The following is a 20019-nucleotide window of genomic DNA, read 5'->3' on the forward strand; positions in this document are numbered from 1 at the left end:
GAGGCGGAGTGTTTAAGTTTTGCCGGAGAAGAGTGGACGCAACGGAAGTCGCGCTTTTTTTCTTTCTTGCTCAGCGCAAGTGACATTTAAGGGAAGTGGTTTTGAAGAAACTGCAGTGATTATGTTGCTGACCTCGCTTAGTTGCTGCGGTCAGTAAACGAAAGAATAGATGTATTGTGATTGAAGAACGCAGGCGTTTCATAAAGAATAGATCGCCTGGAAATAGGTTTGTCTATTTAAGTAATTCATTCTGTGTCCATTCCACTGGATCATTTTTATTGCCAGTCAGTATTTGCCTTCCCAGTATGTGTATCCGTCCGTCCGTGTGTGTATCCGTCCGTCCGTGTGTGTATCCGTCGGTCCGTGTGTGTGTCCGTCCGTGTGTGTCTGTCTCTGTCTGTACAGTGTATATTGTAATAAACCCAGGGTCGTTACGCATACATACATACATACATATGTATGTATGTATTTGGGGCAGCAGGGTACCCTAGTGGTTAGAGCGTTGGACTAGTAACCGGAAGGTTGCGAGTTCAAGCCCCCGAGCTGACAAGGTACAAATCTGTCGGTTAACCCAGTTAACCCACTGTTCCTAGGACGTCATTGAAAATAAGAATGTGTTCTTAACTGACTTGCCTAGTTAAATAAAGGTAAAAAAAAAAAAAAAAGTGTGTGGGTACGGGTGAATGTGTGTTACCTACCTGTGCTTGACCCAGCAGTAGAGGTAGGCTTTGTACTCCGTCAGACCATTTTGTGTGTGTGTGTGCCTGTGCCTGAGGCCTGAGCAGCTATGAAAATGACTGTGGACCCAATAACAAATTTTAAACTGTATGAGACCAGAATGCAAATTGTAAAGTAAATCTTCAACGAAATTGTCATGTGATCGTGGCTAGCCAGTGTCAAATAAATTTGCCAGCCAGCACCATAGCAGTATATTCTAAATTGGATGTGGTGGGTTGGCATGGTGATACTATAGCCATATATTCTAAATGGGATGTGGTGGGTTGGCATGGTGATTGGATGTGGTGGGTTGGCATGGTGATACCATAGCCATATATTCTAAATGGGATGTGGTGGGTTGGCATGGTGATACCATAGCTGTATATTCTAAATGGGATGGGTGTGTTGGCATGGTGATGCCATAGCCGTATATTCTAAATGGAATCAGGTGGGTTGGCATGGTGATACCATAGCCATATATTCTAAATGGGATGGGGTGGGTTGGCATGGTGATACCATAGCCATATATTCTAAATGGGATGGGTTGGGTTGGCATGGTGATACCATAGCCATATATTCTAAATGGGTTGGGTTGGCATGGTGATACCATAGCCATATATTCTAAATGGGATGGGTTGGCATGGTGATACCATAGCCATATATTCTAAATGGGATGTGGTGGGTTGGCATGGTGATACCACAGCCATATATTCTAAATGGGATGGGGTGGGTTGGCATGGTGATACCATAGCCATATATTCTAAATGGGATGGGGTGGGTTGGCATGGTGATACCATAGCCATATATTCTAAATGGGATGGGGTGGGTTGGCATGGTGATACCATAGCCATCTATTCTAAATGGGATGGGGTGGGTTGGCATGGTGACACCATAGCCATATATTCTAAATGGGATGGGGTGGGTTGGCATGGTGACACCATAGCTGTAAATTCTAAATGGTATGGGGTGGGTTGGCATGGTGATACCATAGCCATATATTCTAAATGGGGTGGGTTGGCATGGTGATACCATAGCCATATTTATTTATTTATTTATTTTACCTTTATTTAACCAGGTAGGCAAGTTGAGAACAAGTTCTCATTTACAATTGCGACCTGGCCAAGATAAAGCAAAGCAGTTCGACAGATAAAACGACACAGAGTTACACATGGAGTAAAAACAAACATACAGTCAATAATGCAGTATAAACAAGTCTATATACAATGTGAGCAAATGAGGTGAGAAGGGAGGTAAAGGCAAAAAAGGCCATGATGGCAAAGTAAATACAATATAGCAAGTAAAATACTGGAATGGTAGTTTTGCAATGGAAGAATGTGCAAAGTAGAAATAAAAAATAATGGGGTGCAAAGGAGCTAAATAAATAAATAAATAAAAATTAAATACAGTTGGGAAAGAGGTAGTTGTTTGGGCTAAATTATAGGTGGGCTATGTACAGGTGCAGTAATCTGTGAGCTGCTCTGACAGTTGGTGCTTAAAGCTAGTGAGGGAGATAAGTGTTTCCAGTTTCAGAGATTTTTGTAGTTCGTTCCAGTCATTGGCAGCAGAGAACTGGAAGGAGAGGCGGCCAAAGAAAGAATTGGTTTTGGGGGTGACTAGAGAGATATACCTGCTGGAGCGTGTGCTACAGGTGGGAGATGCTATGGTGACCAGCGAGCTGAGATAAGGGGGGACTTTACCTAGCAGGGTCTTGTAGATGACATGGAGCCAGTGGGTTTGGCGACGAGTATGAAGCGAGGGCCAGCCAACGAGAGCGTACAGGTCGCAATGGTGGGTAGTATATGGGGCTTTGGTGATAAAACGGATTGCACTGTGATAGACTGCATCCAATTTGTTGAGTAGGGTATTGGAGGCTATTTTGTAAATGACATCGCCAAAGTCGAGGATTGGTAGGATGGTCAGTTTTACAAGGGTATGTTTGGCAGCATGAGTGAAGGATGCTTTGTTGCGAAATAGGAAGCCAATTCTAGATTTAACTTTGGATTGGAGATGTTTGATATGGGTCTGGAAGGAGAGTTTACAGTCTAACCAGACACCTAAGTATTTGTAGTTGTCCACGTATTCTAAGTCAGAGCCGTCCAGAGTAGTGATGTTGGACAGGCGGGTAGGTGCAGGTAGCGATCGGTTGATATAAAGTGCCTTGCGAAAGTATTCGGCCCCCTTGAACTTTGCGACCTTTTGCCACATTTCAGGCTTCAAACATAAAGATATAAAACTGTATTTTTTTGTGAAGAATCAACAACAAGTGGGACACAATCATGAAGTGGAACGACATTTATTGGATATTTCAAACTTTTTTAACAAATCAAAAACTGAATAATTGGGCGTGCAAAATTATTCAGCCCCTTTACTTTCAGTGCAGCAAACTCTCTCCAGAAGTTCAGTGAGGATCTCTGAATGATTCAATGTTGACCTAAATGACTAATGATGATAAATACAATCCACCTGTGTGTAATCAAGTCTCCGTATAAATGCACCTGCACTGTGATAGTCTCAGAGGTCCGTTAAAAGCGCAGAGAGCATCATGAAGAACAAGGAACACACCAGGCAGGTCCGAGATACTGTTGTGAAGAAGTTTAAAGCCGGATTTGGATACAAAAAGATTTCCCAAGCTTTAAACATCCCAAGGAGCACTGTGCAAGCGATAATATTGAAATGGAAGTAGTATCAGACCACTGCAAATCTACCAAGACCTGGCCGTCCCTCTAAACTTTCAGCTCATACAAGGAGAAGACTGATCAGAGATGCAGCCAAGAGGCCCATGATCACTCTGGATGAACTGCAGAGATCTACAGCTGAGGTGGGAGACTCTGTCCATAGGACAACAATCAGTCGTATATTGCACAAATCTGGCCTTTATGGAAGAGTGGCAAGAAGAAAGCCATTTCTTAAAGATATCCATAAAAAGTGTTGTTTAAAGTTTGCCACAAGCCACCTGGGAGACACACCAAACATGTGGAAGAAGGTGCTCTGGTCAGATGAAACCAAAATTGAGCTTTTTGGCAACAATGCAAAACTTTATGTTTGGCGTAAAAGCAACACAGCTCATCACCCTGAACACACCATCCCCACTGTCAAACATGGTGGTGGCAGCATCATGGTTTGGGCCTGCTTTTCTTCAGCAGGGACAGGGAAGATGGTTAAAATTGATGGGAAGATGGATGGAGCCAAATACAGGACAATTCTGGAAGAAAACCTGATGGAGTCTGCAAAAGACCTGAGACTGGGACGGAGATTTGTCTTCCAACAAGACAATGATCCAAAACATAAAGCAAAATCTACAATGGAATGGTTCAAAAATAAACATATCCAGGTGTTAGAAGTCAAAGTCCAGACCTGAATCCAATCGAGAATCTGTGGAAAGAACTGAAAACTGCTGTTCACAAATGCTCTCCATCCAACCTCACTGAGCTCGAGCTGTTTTGCAAGGAGGAATGGGAAAAAATGTCAGTCTCTCGATGTGCAAAACTGATAGAGACATACCCCAAGCGACTTACAGCTGTAATCGCAGCAAAAGGTGGCGCTACAAAGTATTAACTTAAGGGGGCTGAATAATTTTGCACGCCCAATTTTTCAGTTTTTGATTTGTTAAAAAAGTTTGAAATATCCAATAAATGTCGTTCCACTTCATGATTGTGTCCCACTTGTTGTTGATTCTTCACAAAAAAATACAGTTTTATATCTTTATGTTTGAAGACTGAAATGTGGCAAAAGGTCGCAAAGTTCAAGGGGGCAGAATACTTTTGCAAGGCACTGTATTTTGGGTGGATTGGCATGGTGCTACCATAGCCATATATTCTAAATGGGATGGGTTGGCATGGTGATACCATAGCCATAAATTCTAAATGGGATGGGTTGGCATGGTGATACCATAGCCATATATTCTAAATGGGATGGGTTGGCATGGTGATACCATAGCCATATATTCTGGATGGGATGGGGTGGGTTGGCATGGTGATACCATAGCCATATATTCTAAATGGGGTGGGTTGGCATGGTGATATCATAGCTGTATATTCTAAATGGGATGGGTTGGCATGGTGATACCATAGCCATATATTCTAAATGGGGTGGGTTGGCATGGGGATACCATAGCCATATATTCTGGATGGGGTGGGTTGGCATGGTGATACCATAGGCATATATTTTGGGTGGGTTGGCATGGTGATACCATAGCTGTATATTCTAAATGGGATGGGGTGGGTTGGCATGGTGATACCATAGCCATATATTCTAAATGGGTTGGCATGGTGATACCATAGCCGTATATTCTAGATGGGATGTGGTGTGTTGGCATGGTAATACCATAGCAAATTCTAAATGGGATGGGGTGAGTTGGCATGGTGATGCCATATGTTCTAAATGGGATGTTGTGGCATGGTGACACCATAGCCATATATTCTGGATGGGATGGGGTGGGTTGGCATGGTGATACCATAGCCATGTATTCTAAATGGGGTGGGTTGGCATGGTGATACCATAACCATGTATTCTAAATGGGGTGGGTTGGCATGGTGATACCATAACCATGTATTCTAAATGGGGTGGGTTGGCATGGTGATACCATAACCATATATTCTAAATGGGATGGGTTGGCATGGTGATACCATAGCCATATATTCTAAATGGGATGTGGTGGGTTGGCTTGGTGATACCATAGCCGTATATTCTAAATGGGATGGGTGTGTTGGCATGGTGATGCCATAGCCGTATATTCTAAATGGAATCAGGTGGGTTGGCATGGTGATGCCATAGATTTTAAATGGAGTGGGTTGGCATGGTGACACCATAGCCATAGATTTTTAATGGAGTGGGTTGGCATGGTGATAGTTAAATCAATCTGCGTATGTTCTTTTGCCTCGACTGAATTTAGAAACTATAGATTCAATAAATAAGTGAGCCAAAAATATTTTGCTCATGCTCTGTTGGCAGTACAGTAGAACTCAGAACTCGTGAAAGTAGACTGACTGATAAATGCACGTAGCTCAGTCTTGTTCATCTTGGTTGGCACCCTGATTTAAATCTCACACTTGTGGGTAGGATTTTAATAGTTAAAGGAAAACTCCACCCTAAAATGACCCTTTGGTACAGTTTGTTCCATGAGTCCATTGTTGACATAGTCCCAAAATGTTATGCTAGTCAGCAATCAAATTTTTAAGATAAGCAACTTTCAAAATAGAGACATCATCACCATATGATGCCGAATACGTCATACGGGGATGATTTCTGTATTTTGAAAGTAGCTTATCTTGAAAACTCAATTGCTGACAAGCAAAACCATGTTCCTTTAAGTCTGTCAGGAGACGACAGTCTACAGTATGTCCTCTATTTTACCGTCTTTGTTCTTTATGGGCTTTTATTGCTGGTTTAATTGACCACTTTTCTCCTTTTCTTTCTGTTCTTTCATCACAGTGAGTGAACCAGTAATACCACACATGGAATGGAGACACACTGGGAGGATCTGGCCTTTCTGGATTCTAGAATGATGTGAGGTCTGCCGGTTCTGGGAACGTTGGTGACTCTCTGCTCTCTTGGTGTTTAGTCCTCTTTTACCTGCCTAGTTGGAGTGTGGAGACGTGGATGTCAGATTATAGTCGAGTTTGAACCTCACCCACCCTGAGGACTGAGGTAACCAAACACAACCTACCTGGCCTACTGCTGCCACCTACAGTACCTTCCTGGTTTTGCCTGTTTGTGTGTCTATGGAATGGACACATTGGATTGTTTTTTTTGTGTGTGTGTGTGTGTGTGTGTGTGTACTGTAGTCTCAAAATCTGCTTGTCAGCACTTTGTGTCTGTCTGTCTGCCTGCCTGCCTGTCTGCCTGTCTGCCTGTCTGCCTGTCTGTCTATGACTCTGCTCTCTGTCTACATTAGCATCTCTCCGCCTCCTCCATCTCATGTTCGGCCCTTCGCCAACTACAGACCCTCCTCTGTCCTGTTCCGTCCTGGTTCCAGGCAACATGATGGAGCCCCTGTTGGACCGGCCCGGGCCCCAGATTGGAAGGTCCTCTCTGGGGGAGAGAATGACCTCCTGCTGCTCCTACAGAACCCTCCAGGCCTGGCTCCCCATCCTCACCTGGTTACCCAAGTAGGTGTCCCACCCTCATCTCTTTCTCTGGTGATGAGAGACAAAGGCTGCCCAGCTAGCACATAATGTTCTGAGAACCATGTGTTTCTTAGGTGGAAACGTCAGTACTTCAGCATGACGTTTTCTACAGGTTTCTTCATGGTTCGATTTAAAGTCATGTTCTCAGAACATTAAGAAAACCTTCCATAAAAACCACGAGAAAACATTCCTAAAGTTCAAAGAACGTTCTTAGAATGTTATTTAAAAACATATACATTCCGTTCTCAGCGTCAACAAAACTCTCTCCTTTATCTTTCTACCTATGTTCAGTTGTTGGCCCCGTGCCCACTAATTGGCCAACCCTGATCTTAATGAGTGGTTGATTACTTTGATATGGGGTCTAAATGAGCTAAAAGGAACAGCTTTGAAAGGGTTAATAAAACATGGCCTGCTAGCTCCATCCTGGTGGCGCAGTGGACTAATTCCATGGATACAGAACAGAAGAGCATAGATTTGAATGTCACTGACGCCTTGCCACAATAAAAAAGAAATGTATTTGCATGATTGATACTTAGGACACATGGAAATTCATATGCTTATCTGTGCTGGGAGTTCAGAACAGTGAACCCAAACTAAACTAGCTGGGTTATTAAGGCTTATTGAAGACATATGTCTTGGTCTCTGTCTCTCTCTCTCTCTCAATCTAAATCCTTGGGGAGCTAACACAAGTCTTTCTGTGTTTTCTCCACCTCCAGGTACAGGCTGAGCTGGCTCCAGATGGACCTGATAGCAGGTCTCACCGTGGGTCTAACCACCGTACCACAGGCCCTGGCTTATGCTGAGGTGGCCGGCCTACCTGTACAGGTGAGGGATCCAATGGATCACAGTTCATAGGCCTGAGTGTCTATAGACCATAGTATGTACAGGTGAGAGGGAGGAGCAAGGGGCAGGGGTTTGTCTGTACAGGTGAGAGGGAGGAGCCAGGGGTGGCGGTTTGTCTGTACAGGTGAGAGGGAGGAGCCAGGGGTGGGGGTTTGTCTGTATAGGTGAGAGGGAGGAGCAAGGGGCAGGGGTTTGTCTGTACAGGTAAGAGGGAGGAGCAAGGGGCAGGGGTTTGTCTGTACAGGTGAGAGGGAGGGGCTGGGGGCAGGGTATATCTGTACAGGTGAGAGGGAGGGGCTGGGGGCAGGGTTTATCTGTACAGGTGAGAGGGAGGGTCTGGGGGAGGGTTTGTCTGTACAGGTGAGAGGGGACAGGGGCAGGGTTTATCTGTACAGGTGAGAGGGAGGGGCTGGGGGCAGGGTATATCTGTACAGGCGAGAGGGAGGGGCTGGGGGCAGGGTTTATCTGTACAGGTGAGAGGGAGGGGACAGGGGCAGGGTATATCTGTACAGGTGAGAGGGAGGGGCTGGGGGCAGGGTATATCTGTACAGGTGAGAGGGAGGGGCTGGGGGCAGGGTATATCTGTACAGGTGAGAGGGAGGGGCTGGGGGCAGGGTATATCTGTACAGGTGAGAGGGAGGGGCTGGGGGCAGGGTTTATCTGTACAGGTGAGAGGGAGGGGACAGGGGCAGGGTATATCTGTACAGGTGAGAGGGAGGGGACAGGGGCAGGGTTTATCTGTACAGGTGAGAGGGAGGGGACAGGGGCAGGGTATATCTGTACAGGTGAGAGGGAGGGGCTGGGGGCAGGGTATATCTGTACAGGTGAGAGGGAGGGGACAGGGGCAGGGTTTATCTGTACAGGTGAGAGGGAGGGGACAGGGGCAGGGTATATCTGTACAGGTGAGAGGGAGGGGCTGGGGGCAGGGTATATCTGTACAGGTGAGAGGGAGGGGACAGGGGCAGGGTTTATCTGTACAGGTGAGAGGGAGGAGTCGGGGTTAAATAGTTAGGCCTACCTGTACTGGTGAGTGGTAGTAGAAGTACCTGCTATATCTCTGGGACAAGGCCTCTCACGCCAGAAGGATCACATGCTGTTTCTAGTGTTGTATTGATAAACTTTTGGCACCTATGTTGTTACATTATCCAACCCCTCACAGTAAAAACATAGTTGAGGGTAATGTTGAACATGTTATTGGATCATGTAGCTTTATAGACAGGTTGCATCCCAAATGGCACCCTATTCCCTATATAGTGCACTACTTTTGACCGGAGCCCTATGGGGGAATGACTAGTTTAGAGAATAGGGACACAGTTCATAGGCCTGAGTGTCTATAGACCATAGTCATCAAGTCCTCTCGTGTTTTAGTACACTACAGCTTTACCTCGGGGACTCTTTTACCTGCTACCTGACATAACACTCTTCTCCTACAATCCCCCTCTCTTCTCCTCTACTCTCTTTTTGTTTCCTACCCAGACCTCTCGCTCTCTCTCTCTCTCGCTCTCTCTCTCGCTCTCTCTCTCTCGCTCTCTCTCGCTCTTTCTCGCTCTTTCTCGCCCTGTCTGTCTTGTCTGTCTTGTCTGGCTCTCGCTCTCTCTCAATTAAATTCAAATGGCTTTATTGTCATGGGATTCATATGTTTACGTTGCCAAAGCAAGTGAAATGGATGAACAAACGTGAAATAAACATTAAAAACTAACAGTAAACATTACACTCACACATTTTCCAAAATAATAAAGACATTTCAAATGTAATGTTATGTCTATATACAGTGTTGTAGCGATGTGCAAATAGTTAGTTAAAGTACAAAATGGAAAATAAATACATATGGGTTGTATTTACAATGGTGTTTGTTCTTCACTGGTTGCCCTTTTCTCGTGGCAACAGGTCACACATCTTGCTGCTGTGATGGAACACTGTGGTATTTCACCCAGTAGATATGGGAGTTTATCAAAATTGGATTTGTTTTCTAATTCTTTGTGGATCTGTGTAATCTGAAGGAAATATATGTCTCTAATATGGTTATACATTTGGCAGGAGGTTAGGAAGTGCAGCTCTCTCTACTTCCTTTAAGTCAAATGATCCCCCTCTCTACAGTACGGCTTGTACTCAGCCTTCATGGGTGGGTTCATCTATACGTTTCTGGGAACCTCCAAGGATGTAACCCTGGGTCCTACTGCCATCATGTCCCTGCTGTGTGCCTCCTACGTGGGGGGAGACCCGGTCCGAGCCGTCCTCCTCAGCCTGATCTGTGGAACCATACAGACCGCCATGGCTCTACTACGTTTGGGTAGGGGAGAAATAATAGTTTGTTGTAGATTGTCTTCATAGTTCTGTTTCTATATCATCCTCATAGTTCTGGTTCTAGATCATCCTCATAGTTCTGGTTCTAGATCACCCTCATAGTTCTGGTTCTAGATCACCCTCGCAGTTCTGGTTCTAGTTCACCCTCGTAGTCATGGTTCTAGTTCACCCTCGTAGTCATGGTTCTAGATCAACCTTGTAGTCATGGTTCTAGATCAACCTCGTAGTCCTGGTTCTAGATCAACCTCGTAGTCCTGGTTCTAGATTATCCTCGTAGTTCTGGATCATGGTGCTGGTTCTAGATCACCCTCATAGTTCTGGTTCTAGATCACCCTCAGTTCTGGTTCTAGATCACCCTCATAGTTATGGTTCTAGATCACCCTCATAGTTATGGTTCTAGATCACCCTCGTAGTCCTGGTTCTAGATCACCCTCGTAGTCCTGGTTCTAGATCAACCTCGTAGTCATGGTTCTAGATCAACCTCGTAGTCATGGTTCTAGATCAACCTCGTAGGCCTGGTTCTAGATCAACCTCGTAGTTCTGGTTCTAGATCAACCTCGTAGTTCTGGAACATGGTGCTGGTTCTAGATCACCCTCATAGTTCTGGTTCTAGATCACCCTCAGTTATGGTTCTAGATCACCCTCATAGTTATGGTTCTAGATCACCCTCATAGTTATGGTTCTAGATCACCCTCGTAGTCCTGGTTCTAGATGAACCTCGTAGTCCTGGTTCTAGATGAACCTTGTAGTCCTGGTTCTAGATCATCCTCGTAGTGCTGGTTCGGGATCATCATAGTGCTGGTTCTAGATTACCCTCATAGTTATGGTTCTAGATCATCCTCATAGTTCTGGTTCTAGATCATCAAAGTTCTATTTCTAGATAATTTTTGGTTTCAGGGTTTCTTCTGGACTTCATCTCATTTCCGGTGATCAAAGGCTTCACCTGTGCTGCCGCGGTAACCATAGGCTTCGGTCAAGTCAAGGTGAGACACACACACACACACACCATCCCTGTATGAGGACAGTGTTAATTCAGTGTTGTTTTGTCTCCAGAATGTGCTGGGACTGAAGGACATACCTCATGAGTTCTTCCTGCAGGTCTACTACACCTTCTACAGGATACCTGAGACCAGGTAGAGTAGAGGACTGGTCTACACCTTCTACAGGATACATGAGACCAGGTAGAGTAGAGGACTGGTCTACACCTTCTACAGGATACCTGAGACCAGGTAGAGTAGAGGACTGGTCTACACCCTCTACAGGAAACCTGAGACCAGGTAGAGTAGAGGACTGGTCTACACCTTCTACAGGATACCTGAGACCAGGTAGAGTAGAGGACTGGTCTACACCTTCTACAGGATACCTGAGACCAGGTAGAGTAGAGGACTGGTCTACACCTTCTACAGGATACCTGAGACCAGGTAGAGTAGAGGACTGGTCTACACCTTCTACAGGATACCTGAGACCAGGTAGAGTAGAGGACTGGTCTACACCTTCTACAGGATACCTGCGACCAGGTAGAGTAGAGGACTGGTCTACACCTTCTATAGGATATCTGAGACCAGGTAGAGTAGAGGACTGGTCTACACCTTCTATAGGATACCTGTGACCAGGTAGAGTAGAGGACTGGTCTACACCTTCTACAGGATACCTGAGACCAGGTAGAGTAGAGGACTGGTCTACACCTTCTACAGGATACCTGAGACCAGGTAGAGTAGAGGACTGGTCTACACCTTCTATAGGATACCTGAGACCAGGTAGAGTAGAGGACTGGTCTACACCTTCTACAGGATACCTGAGACCAGGTAGAGTAGAGGACTGGTCTACACCTTCTACAGGATACCTGAGACCAGGTAGAGTAGAGGACTGGTCTACACCTTCTACAGGATACCTGAGACCAGGTAGAGTAGAGGACTGGTCTACACCTTCTACAGGATACCTGAGACCAGGTAGAGTAGAGGACTGGTCTACACCTTCTACAGGATACCTGAGACCAGGTAGAGTAGAGGACTGGTCTACACCTTCTACAGGATACCTGAGACCAGGTAGAGTAGAGGACTGGTCTACACCTTCTATAGGATACCTGAGACCAGGTAGAGTAGAGGACCGGTCTACACCTTCTACAGGATACCTGAGACCAGGTAGAGTAGAGGACCGGTCTACACCTTCTATAGGATACCTGAGACCAGGTAGAGTAGAGGACTGGTCTACACCTTCTACAGGATACCTGAGACCAGGTAGAGTAGAGGACTGGTCTACACCTTCTACAGGATACCTGAGACCAGGTAGAGTAGAGGACTGGTCTACACCTTCTACAGGATACCTGAGACCAGGTAGAGTAGAGGACTGGTCTACACCTTCTACAGGATACCTGAGACCAGGTAGAGTAGAGGACTGGTCTACACCTTCTACAGGATACCTGAGACCAGGTAGAGTAGAGGACTGGTCTACACCTTCTACAGGATACCTGAGACCAGGTAGAGTAGAGGACTGGTCTACACCTTCTACAGGATACCTGAGACCAGGTAGAGTAGAGGACTGGTCTACACCTTCTACAGGATACCTGAGACCAGGTAGAGTAGAGGACTGGTCTACACCTTCTACAGGATACCTGAGACCAGGTAGAGTAGAGGACTGGTCTACACCTTCTATAGGATACCTGAGACCAGGTAGAGTAGAGGACTGGTCTACACCTTCTATAGGATATCTGAGACCAGGTAGAGTAGAGGACTGGTCTACACCTTCTATAGGATACCTGTGACCAGGTAGAGTAGAGGACTGGTCTACACCTTCTATAGGATATCTGAGACCAGGTAGAGTAGAGGACTGGTCTACACCTTCTATAGGATACCTGTGACCAGGTAGAGTAGAGGACTGGTCTACACCTTCTACATGATACCTGAGACCAAGTAGAGTAGGCCTACAGTAGGCTACACTTTTGTGTGTGTGTAATGTTGTTGTAACGTGTGTAATGTTGTAATGTGTTTTTGTAATATCGTTGTAATGTGTGTGTAGGATAGGAGACGTGGTTCTAGGTCTGCTGTGTGTGTGTGTGTAGGATAGGAGACGTGGTTCTAGGTCTGCTGTGTCTGTGTCTGCTGGTGACGTTGCAGTGGATGAAGAGTACCCTGGAACCCCCGTCAGAACAGGAGGCCCTCCTCACCAGGGCCGCTCACAGTCTGGTCTGGGGCATCGCTACCGGTCAGTACCGGTAGGGGGAGGAGGGTGTGTGTGTGAGAGAGTATATAATGTGTGTGTCTCCCCACCTCAGTGCGTAATGCGTTGGTCGTAGTGGCGGCATCCTTCCTGGCGTTCTCATGGAACGCGTTTGGCTCACCGGTCTTCACCATTACCGGGAAAACATCCCAGGGCCTGCCGCCATTCAGAGCCCCTCCCCTCTTCGAGACCACGCCCAACGGTACCAGCATCAGCTTCGGAGAGATCATAGAGGTGAGTGACAGACCAATAGGGATAGAGAGTTGGTGAGTGACAGGGGGACAGACCAATAGGGATACAGAGTTGACACTGGAGAGTGGGTGTCGTAATTGAGTTATCCCCGTTGGGGAGAGCAGGGGGAGAGTGAGCTGAACCAATGATATTACAGTATTGATTTGTTAGTGTTGAGTTGTCACAGTATTGTGTTTCCAATTAGGTTACAGTGAAAAGTAACAAGTAGCTATTACAGCAAAGGTCCCCAGTCGCTCTTGGTCAGTATGCTAAGCCAATCAGGGAACAGTAATTAGTCATTAGAACACCGTTGTCCAATCACATCTCGGATATGAGTGATTGAAAACCCTTTCTGACCAATCCCGTGGCAGGATTTTGGAGGAGGGCTGGCTGTCATCCCCTTCATGGGAGTACTGGAGAGCATTGCCATCGCTAAAGCCTTCGGTGAGAGCTGTGTGTGTGTGTGTGTGTGCGCGATGTTAATGGTGCGCTCTTTCTGTACCAACGTGTGTTGATAAATGTTTATTTCTTATTTATTTGACCAGAGAAGTCACATTGAGGATGGAATATCTAAAAAATCTTGCATAATTATTCTGTTTCTCGATCTTCTTTCCTTTTAAGTGAGTTTAAATGCACTTTGAATAAAGTTTGATTTGATTTGAATCCCCAGCCAGTCAGAATGACTATAGGATCAATGCCAACCAGGAACTGTTTGCTATTGGTCTAACCAACATTATGGGATCCTTCGTCTCAGCCTATCCAGTCACAGGAAGCTTCGGAAGGTGTGTGTGCATTAGTGTTGCCATGACACCAGTATGGTGATACTAGGAAGTAAGGAAACAAAGGAAACAAACAGCCTGATGTTGTCACCCAGAATCACATTTGTTTATTTTGCAAGTTGTACCACACAATATGTTACAAAAGTAGGTTTTAAAGGAGTTTAGTCTGCTTAGTGTTTATTTTTTGCCATGGAAAATACTGACATGGTGACAACACTAATGTCCGTGTGTTTCCTGTGTAGTGTGTGTGTGTTTGTGTTATATACACGCTCATGTATAATCTGCCCATGTTCAGGACTGCAGTGAACTCCCAGACAGGGGTGTGTACACCAGCCGGAGGCATAGTCACTGGTAAGACAGAATTTACTACAAATATCACTCCCTTTTCTCTCTCTCTCCTATCCATCCATCTTTCTCTCTCTCTCTGTACTGTACTGCAATGTTGTTGTAGTATAGTTGTTTACTGTATAATACTGCAGTACACTTGTAATTATTGTGTAGTGTTTGACGCCCCCTGGTGTTGAGGTGTGGTAGTTAGTATACTGTAATTAATGTGTGGTATCTGTCTGAGGTGTGGTAGTTAGTATACTGTAATTAATGTGTGGTATCTGTCTGGTGTTGAGGTGCGGTAGTGTATTGTGTAGTAGTTAGTATACTGTAATTAATGTGTGGTATCTGTCTGGTGTTGAGGTGTGGTAGTGTATTGTGTAGTAGTTAGTATACTGTAATGTGTGGTATCTGTCTGGTGTTGAGGTGTAGTAGTTAGTATACTGTAATGTGTGGTATCTGTCTGATGTTGAGGTGTGGTAGTGTATTGTGTATTAGTTAGTATACTGTAATTAATGTGTGGTATCTGTCTGGTGTTGAGGTGTGGTAGTGCTGTTGTCCCTGGCCTTCCTGATGCCAGCATTCTACTACATCCCTAAAGCCTCTCTGGCAGCAGTCATCATCTGTGCTGTGGCTCCCCTGGTCGACTACCGTGTCGTCATGCAGTTCTGGAGGATACGCAGTGAGTCGTTTGTGTTGAATCTGTGTGTTTGTCTCACAGTTTTTACATCTTTGTGTGTCAGTGTGTATTTCAAATCTGTGTGTGTGTGTTTTCAAATCTGTGTGTTAGAGCTTGATCTGGTGCCGTTCCTGATCACCTTCCTGTTGAGTTTCTGGGAGGTGCAGTACGGCATTGTGGGAGGTGTAGTTGTTTCTGGACTCATGCTGCTCTACAATGTAGCCAGGCCCAGCATAAAGGTAATGTGTATGTGTGCGTGCGTGCATTCATTTGTGTGTGTGTGCATAATACTATGGGCTGTGTGTGTGTGTGCACGTGCACGTGCGCATGTAACAGGTGTGTCTGTGTGTAACAGGTGTGTCTGTGTGTAACAGGTAACTGTGTGTAATGTGTGTGTGTGTGTTCTCTCTGTGTGTACAGGTGTGTGTGTACAAGTGTGTGTGTTCTCTGTGTATACAGGTGTGTGTGTTCTCTCTGTGTGTATACAGGTGTGTGTGTTCTCTCTGTGTGTATACAGGTGTGTGTGTTCTCTCTGTGTGTATACAGGTGTGTGTGTTCTCTCTGTGTGTATACAGGTGTGTGTGTTCTCTCTGTGTGTATACAGGTGTGTGTGTGTGTTCTCTCTGTGTGTATACAGGTGTGTGTGTGTGTTCTCTCTGTGTGTGTATACAGGTGTGTGTGTGTGTTCTCTCTGTGTGTATACAGGTGTGTGTGTGTGTGTGTTCTCTCTGTGTGTAACAGGTGTGTGTGTGTTCTCTCTGTGTGTAACAGGTGTGTGTGTGTTCTCTCTGTGTGTACAGGTGTGTGATCATGGTGTTTTGGTGATGGAGTTAGATAGTGGACTCAGTTTCCCCTCCACAGAGTACCTCAACACTGTCCTATACACTCAGGCACTGCAGGGTAAGAGAGTGTGTGTATTCTGGAATGCTGGAACATTGTTCATGTGGGAGGCAATCCGTCTGCCTAGGGAGACTAATCTTTCCTCCTCTTGTGTGTGCCCCCCCTCTCTCCTCTCCCCCCTCCCTGTCTCCCTCAGCCTCTCCTCCTAGATCAGTGGTCCTGGACTGTCATCATGTCAATACTGTAGACTATACAGTTGTCAACGAGCTCAGGGACCTGCTACGACAGTTCAAACTACGAGGGGTCGCACTCATCTTCTCTGGCCTGCAGGTACTGACTGACTGGGTGTGTTCTGGCCTGCAGGTACGGACTGACTGGGTGTGTTCTGGCCTGCAGGTACGGACTGACTGGGTGTGTTCTGGCCTGCAGGTACTGACTGACTGGGTGTGTTCTGGCCTGCAGGTACTGACTGACTGGGTGTGTTCTGGCCTGCAGGTACTGACTGACTGGGTGTGTTCTGGCCTGCAGGTACTGACTGACTGGGTGTGTTCTGGCCTGCAGGTACTGACTGACTGGGTGTGTTCTGGCCTGCAGGTACTGACTGACTGGGTGTGTTCTGGCCTGCAGGTACTGACTGACTGGGTGTGTTCTGGCCTGCAGGTACTGACTGACTGGGTGTGTTCTGGCCTGCAGGTACTGGGTGTGTTCTGGCCTGCAGGTACTGGGTGTGTTCTGGCCTGCAGGTACTGACTGACTGGGTGTGTTCTGGCCTGCAGGTACTGACTGACTGGGTGTGTTCTGGCCTGCAGGTACGGACTGACTGGGTGTGTTCTGGCCTGCAGGTACTGACTGACTGGGTGTGTTCTGGCCTGCAGGTACTGAGTGACTGGGTGTGTTCTGGCCTGCAGGTACTGACTGACTGGGTGTGTTCTGGCCTGCAGGTACTGACTGACTGGGTGTGTTCTGGCCTGCAGGTACTGACTGACTGGGTGTGTTCTGGCCTGCAGGTACTGACTGACTGGGTGTGTTCTGGCCTGCAGGTACTGACTGACTGGGTGTGTTCTGGCCTGCAGGTACTGAGTGACTGGGTGTGTTCTGGCCTGCAGGTACTGAGTGACTGGGTGTGTTCTGGCCTGCAGGTACTGAGTGACTGGGTGTGTTCTGGCCTGCAGGTACTGAGTGACTGGGTGTGTTCTGGCCTGCAGGTACTGAGTGACTGGGTGTGTTCTGGCCTGCAGGTACTGACTGACTGGGTGTGTTCTGGCCTGCAGGTACTGACTGACTGGGTGTGTTCTGGCCTGCAGGTACTGACTGACTGGGTGTGTTCTGGCCTGCAGGTACTGACTGACTGGGTGTGTTCTGGCCTGCAGGTACTGACTGACTGGGTGTGTTCTGGCCTGCAGGTACTGACTGACTGGGTGTGTTCTGGCCTGCAGGTACTGACTGACTGGGTGTGTTCTGGCCTGCAGGTACTGACTGACTGGGTGTGTTCTGGCCTGCAGGTACTGACTGACTGGGTGTGTTCTGGCCTGCAGGTACTGACTGACTGGGTGTGTTCTGGCCTGCAGGTACTGACTGACTGGGTGTGTTCTGGCCTGCAGGTACGGACTGACTGGGTGTGTTCTGGCCTGCAGGTACGGACTGACTGGGTGTGTTCTGGCCTGCAGGTACATTAGTCGACCAACAATGATGAAGTATAATCAGATTGATTGCATCTGTCTCTTCCCTCTGTCTACCTCTCTCAGTATTCGGTCTTGGAGGTCCTGTTGGCAGCAGACCTGCCGGATCTTAGACACACCGCCAGTGTGGAGGCGGCACTAACCATCCTATTGGGTAGCACTTAGTGACTGACATTACAACCAACCAATCACAGACGAGAACAGTGATATATATATTTATATATATATATATTTTTATACTGTCCTGAACCAATCCCTGCTGAGTGCACCAATTACACTCGACTCAACGGACCCTGACACTGAAATCAGAATGATTGGTATGGATCTGGACCAATCAGGGTACAGCGGGGGCCAAGAATGTCCCTCCCCCTCACCAATTGATTGGCTGTCAAGCAGTTGACAGGTTATCAATCCCCTTTTTTTTAACCAAGCATGAGAACTGATCTCTTATGCTTTTCCACTTTGAAGATGCTGCTGTGTGATCGGTTTCTTCTTGTAGCTTTTATAATGACTTTTATGTTGAAGTTATCTGTAGACACTGATCAAGTCTAGAGTAGGTTTGTGGTTTCTATCACTAATGGACATTTGAATGTCTCTGTGTGCAGTTTGAAGGTAGTTTCTGGCCCATTGCTAACTAGCGTTAGCATAATGACTGGAAGTTTACAGGAACAGCTAGCACACACACACACACTACCTTTATCCTGGGTCTGTTTTAACACGTTTGCTCTGTGTTAACCCCTTCAGAGCAAACGTACACAGAGGAACTGGTGGACAGGAAATCACTTCTCAGGAAGTGATGCAAGGAAAGAAGCCCCACCCTCTCAGCACTTAACTTCCTATTTGTGTTCCAAATCAAAATTCCAAATCCTTTCCAAGCCCCTACCCGTGTGTCCCAATCCTGGTCCCGTGGACCCTAAGGGGGACACATTTTTGTTTTTTTTGCCCTCGCACTCACAAACCTGATTCAACCAAATGCTTGATGAGAAGTTGATTAGTTGAATTAAGCTAAAAGCAAAACATGTGCACCGCCTTGGGTCCCCGGACCAGGATTGGGAAGCCCTCACCGGAGTCAGTGTGTGTGGATAGGTGGAAGCAATATGGAGGAAATAGCACTTAGCCTGTCCAGAGATATAACTGTGTATCTAATACCTATGGAATGTTTTGATTTGATTTACATAGGTGTTAATAGGACGTGTCAAATATCCTTAGACTGGTGAGGTACTTACACTATTGCAAATGTGCTTTTAAATGTTCTTCTTATACACATGAATACATATAATATATTATTGTATACATTTGCTTGATCAATTAGACTTTGATAAATGACAATTATTGATGCCTTTCAAATTGATCAATTGTGCTTTATTGGTTGGCTCTATTGGATGAGAAGTTGACTGTCTCCTACTCTCTCTGTGTGTGTGTGTGTGTGTGTGTGTGTGTGTGTGTGTGTGTGTGTGTGAGTATTTACCTGTATGATCATGATCACATTCCAAATGGTTTGTGCCGTGTATGTTCTGCACTTAATACAATTATTTTGTTGTTTTTTAACACTTTGAAACTATTTAATTCTTACTTAGAAATGTATCTGATAAGACTGACAAGTTGTTTACAGCTCCAAACGTAGTTTTATGCAGTGAATTAACCAGTGGTGTAAAGTGCTTAAGTAAAGATACTTTAAACAACTGAAGTCGTTTTGGGGATATCTGTACTTTACTATTTATATATTTGACTACTTTTACTCCACTACATTCCTAAAGAATATAATGTCCTTTTTACTCCACTACATTCCTAAAGAAAATAATGTCCTTTTTACTCCACTACATTCCTAAAGAAAATAATGTCCTTTTTACTCCACTACATTCCTAAAGAAAATAATGTCCTTTTTACTCCACTACATTCCTAAAGAAAATAATGTCCTTTTTACTCCACTACATTCCTAAAGAAAATAATGTCCTTTTTACTCCACTACATTCCTAAAGAATATAATGTCCTTTTTACTCCACTACATTCCTAAAGAAAATAATGTCCTTTTTACTCCACTACATTCCTAAAGAAAATAATGTCCTTTTACTCCACTACATTCCTAAAGAAAATAATGTCCTTTTTACTCCACTACATTCCTAAAGAAAATAATGTCCTTTTTACTCCACTACATTCCTAAAGAAAATAATGTCCTTTTTACTCCACTACATTCCTAAAGAAAATAATGTCCTTTTTACTCCACTACATTCCTAAAGAAAATAATGTCCTTTTTACTCCACTACATTCCTAAAGAAAAT

General features: G+C 45.6%; 1 protein-coding gene across 4 annotated transcripts; it reads left to right on the forward strand.

The window, feature by feature from the left end:
• The first annotated feature begins 25 nt into the window (after positions 1 to 25).
• On the forward strand, positions 26 to 19423 carry LOC109865144 (sodium-independent sulfate anion transporter). 4 transcript variants are annotated; one of them, XM_031811215.1, is made up of 18 exons: positions 26 to 226; positions 6148 to 6363; positions 6611 to 6824; positions 7559 to 7667; positions 9783 to 9975; positions 10887 to 10972; positions 11043 to 11107; positions 12596 to 12610; positions 13048 to 13190; positions 13261 to 13439; positions 13808 to 13880; positions 14107 to 14218; positions 14511 to 14566; positions 15084 to 15224; positions 15333 to 15460; positions 16022 to 16121; positions 16258 to 16391; positions 17807 to 19423. In XM_031811215.1, exons 3-18 carry the CDS (start codon positions 6634 to 6636, stop codon positions 17903 to 17905), a joined length of 1824 nt encoding a protein of 607 aa, XP_031667075.1. In that variant the 5' UTR covers positions 26 to 226; positions 6148 to 6363; positions 6611 to 6633; the 3' UTR covers positions 17906 to 19423. The 4 variants fall into 4 exon arrangements, with proteins under 4 accessions (XP_031667075.1, XP_031667073.1, XP_031667077.1 ...); XM_031811213.1 differs by lacking the exon at positions 12596 to 12610 and having other exon boundaries at positions 27 to 226; positions 11043 to 11122; XM_031811217.1 differs by lacking the exon at positions 12596 to 12610 and having other exon boundaries at positions 27 to 226; positions 6659 to 6824; positions 11043 to 11122.
• The last annotated feature ends 596 nt before the right edge of the window (positions 19424 to 20019 follow it).

The sequence above is a fragment of the Oncorhynchus kisutch genome, unplaced genomic scaffold, assembly GCF_002021735.2.
Source record: "Oncorhynchus kisutch isolate 150728-3 unplaced genomic scaffold, Okis_V2 Okis01b-Okis20b_hom, whole genome shotgun sequence".
NCBI classification, from domain to species: Eukaryota; Metazoa; Chordata; class Actinopteri; order Salmoniformes; family Salmonidae; genus Oncorhynchus; species Oncorhynchus kisutch.

What these genes read in the sequence shown, in the direction of transcription:
- LOC109865144 (XM_031811215.1), top strand. Translation starts at nt 6,634, where the DNA reads ATGTTCGGCCCTTCGCCAACTACAGACCCTCCTCTGTCCTGTTCCGTC. An exon ending in ATCCTCACCTGGTTACCCAA is followed by an intron (nt 6,825 to 7,558) that starts GTAGGTGTCCCA and finishes CTCCACCTCCAG; the next exon opens with GTACAGGCTGAGCTGGCTCC. An exon ending in TGGCCGGCCTACCTGTACAG is followed by an intron (nt 7,668 to 9,782) that starts GTGAGGGATCCA and finishes CCCTCTCTACAG; the next exon opens with TACGGCTTGTACTCAGCCTT.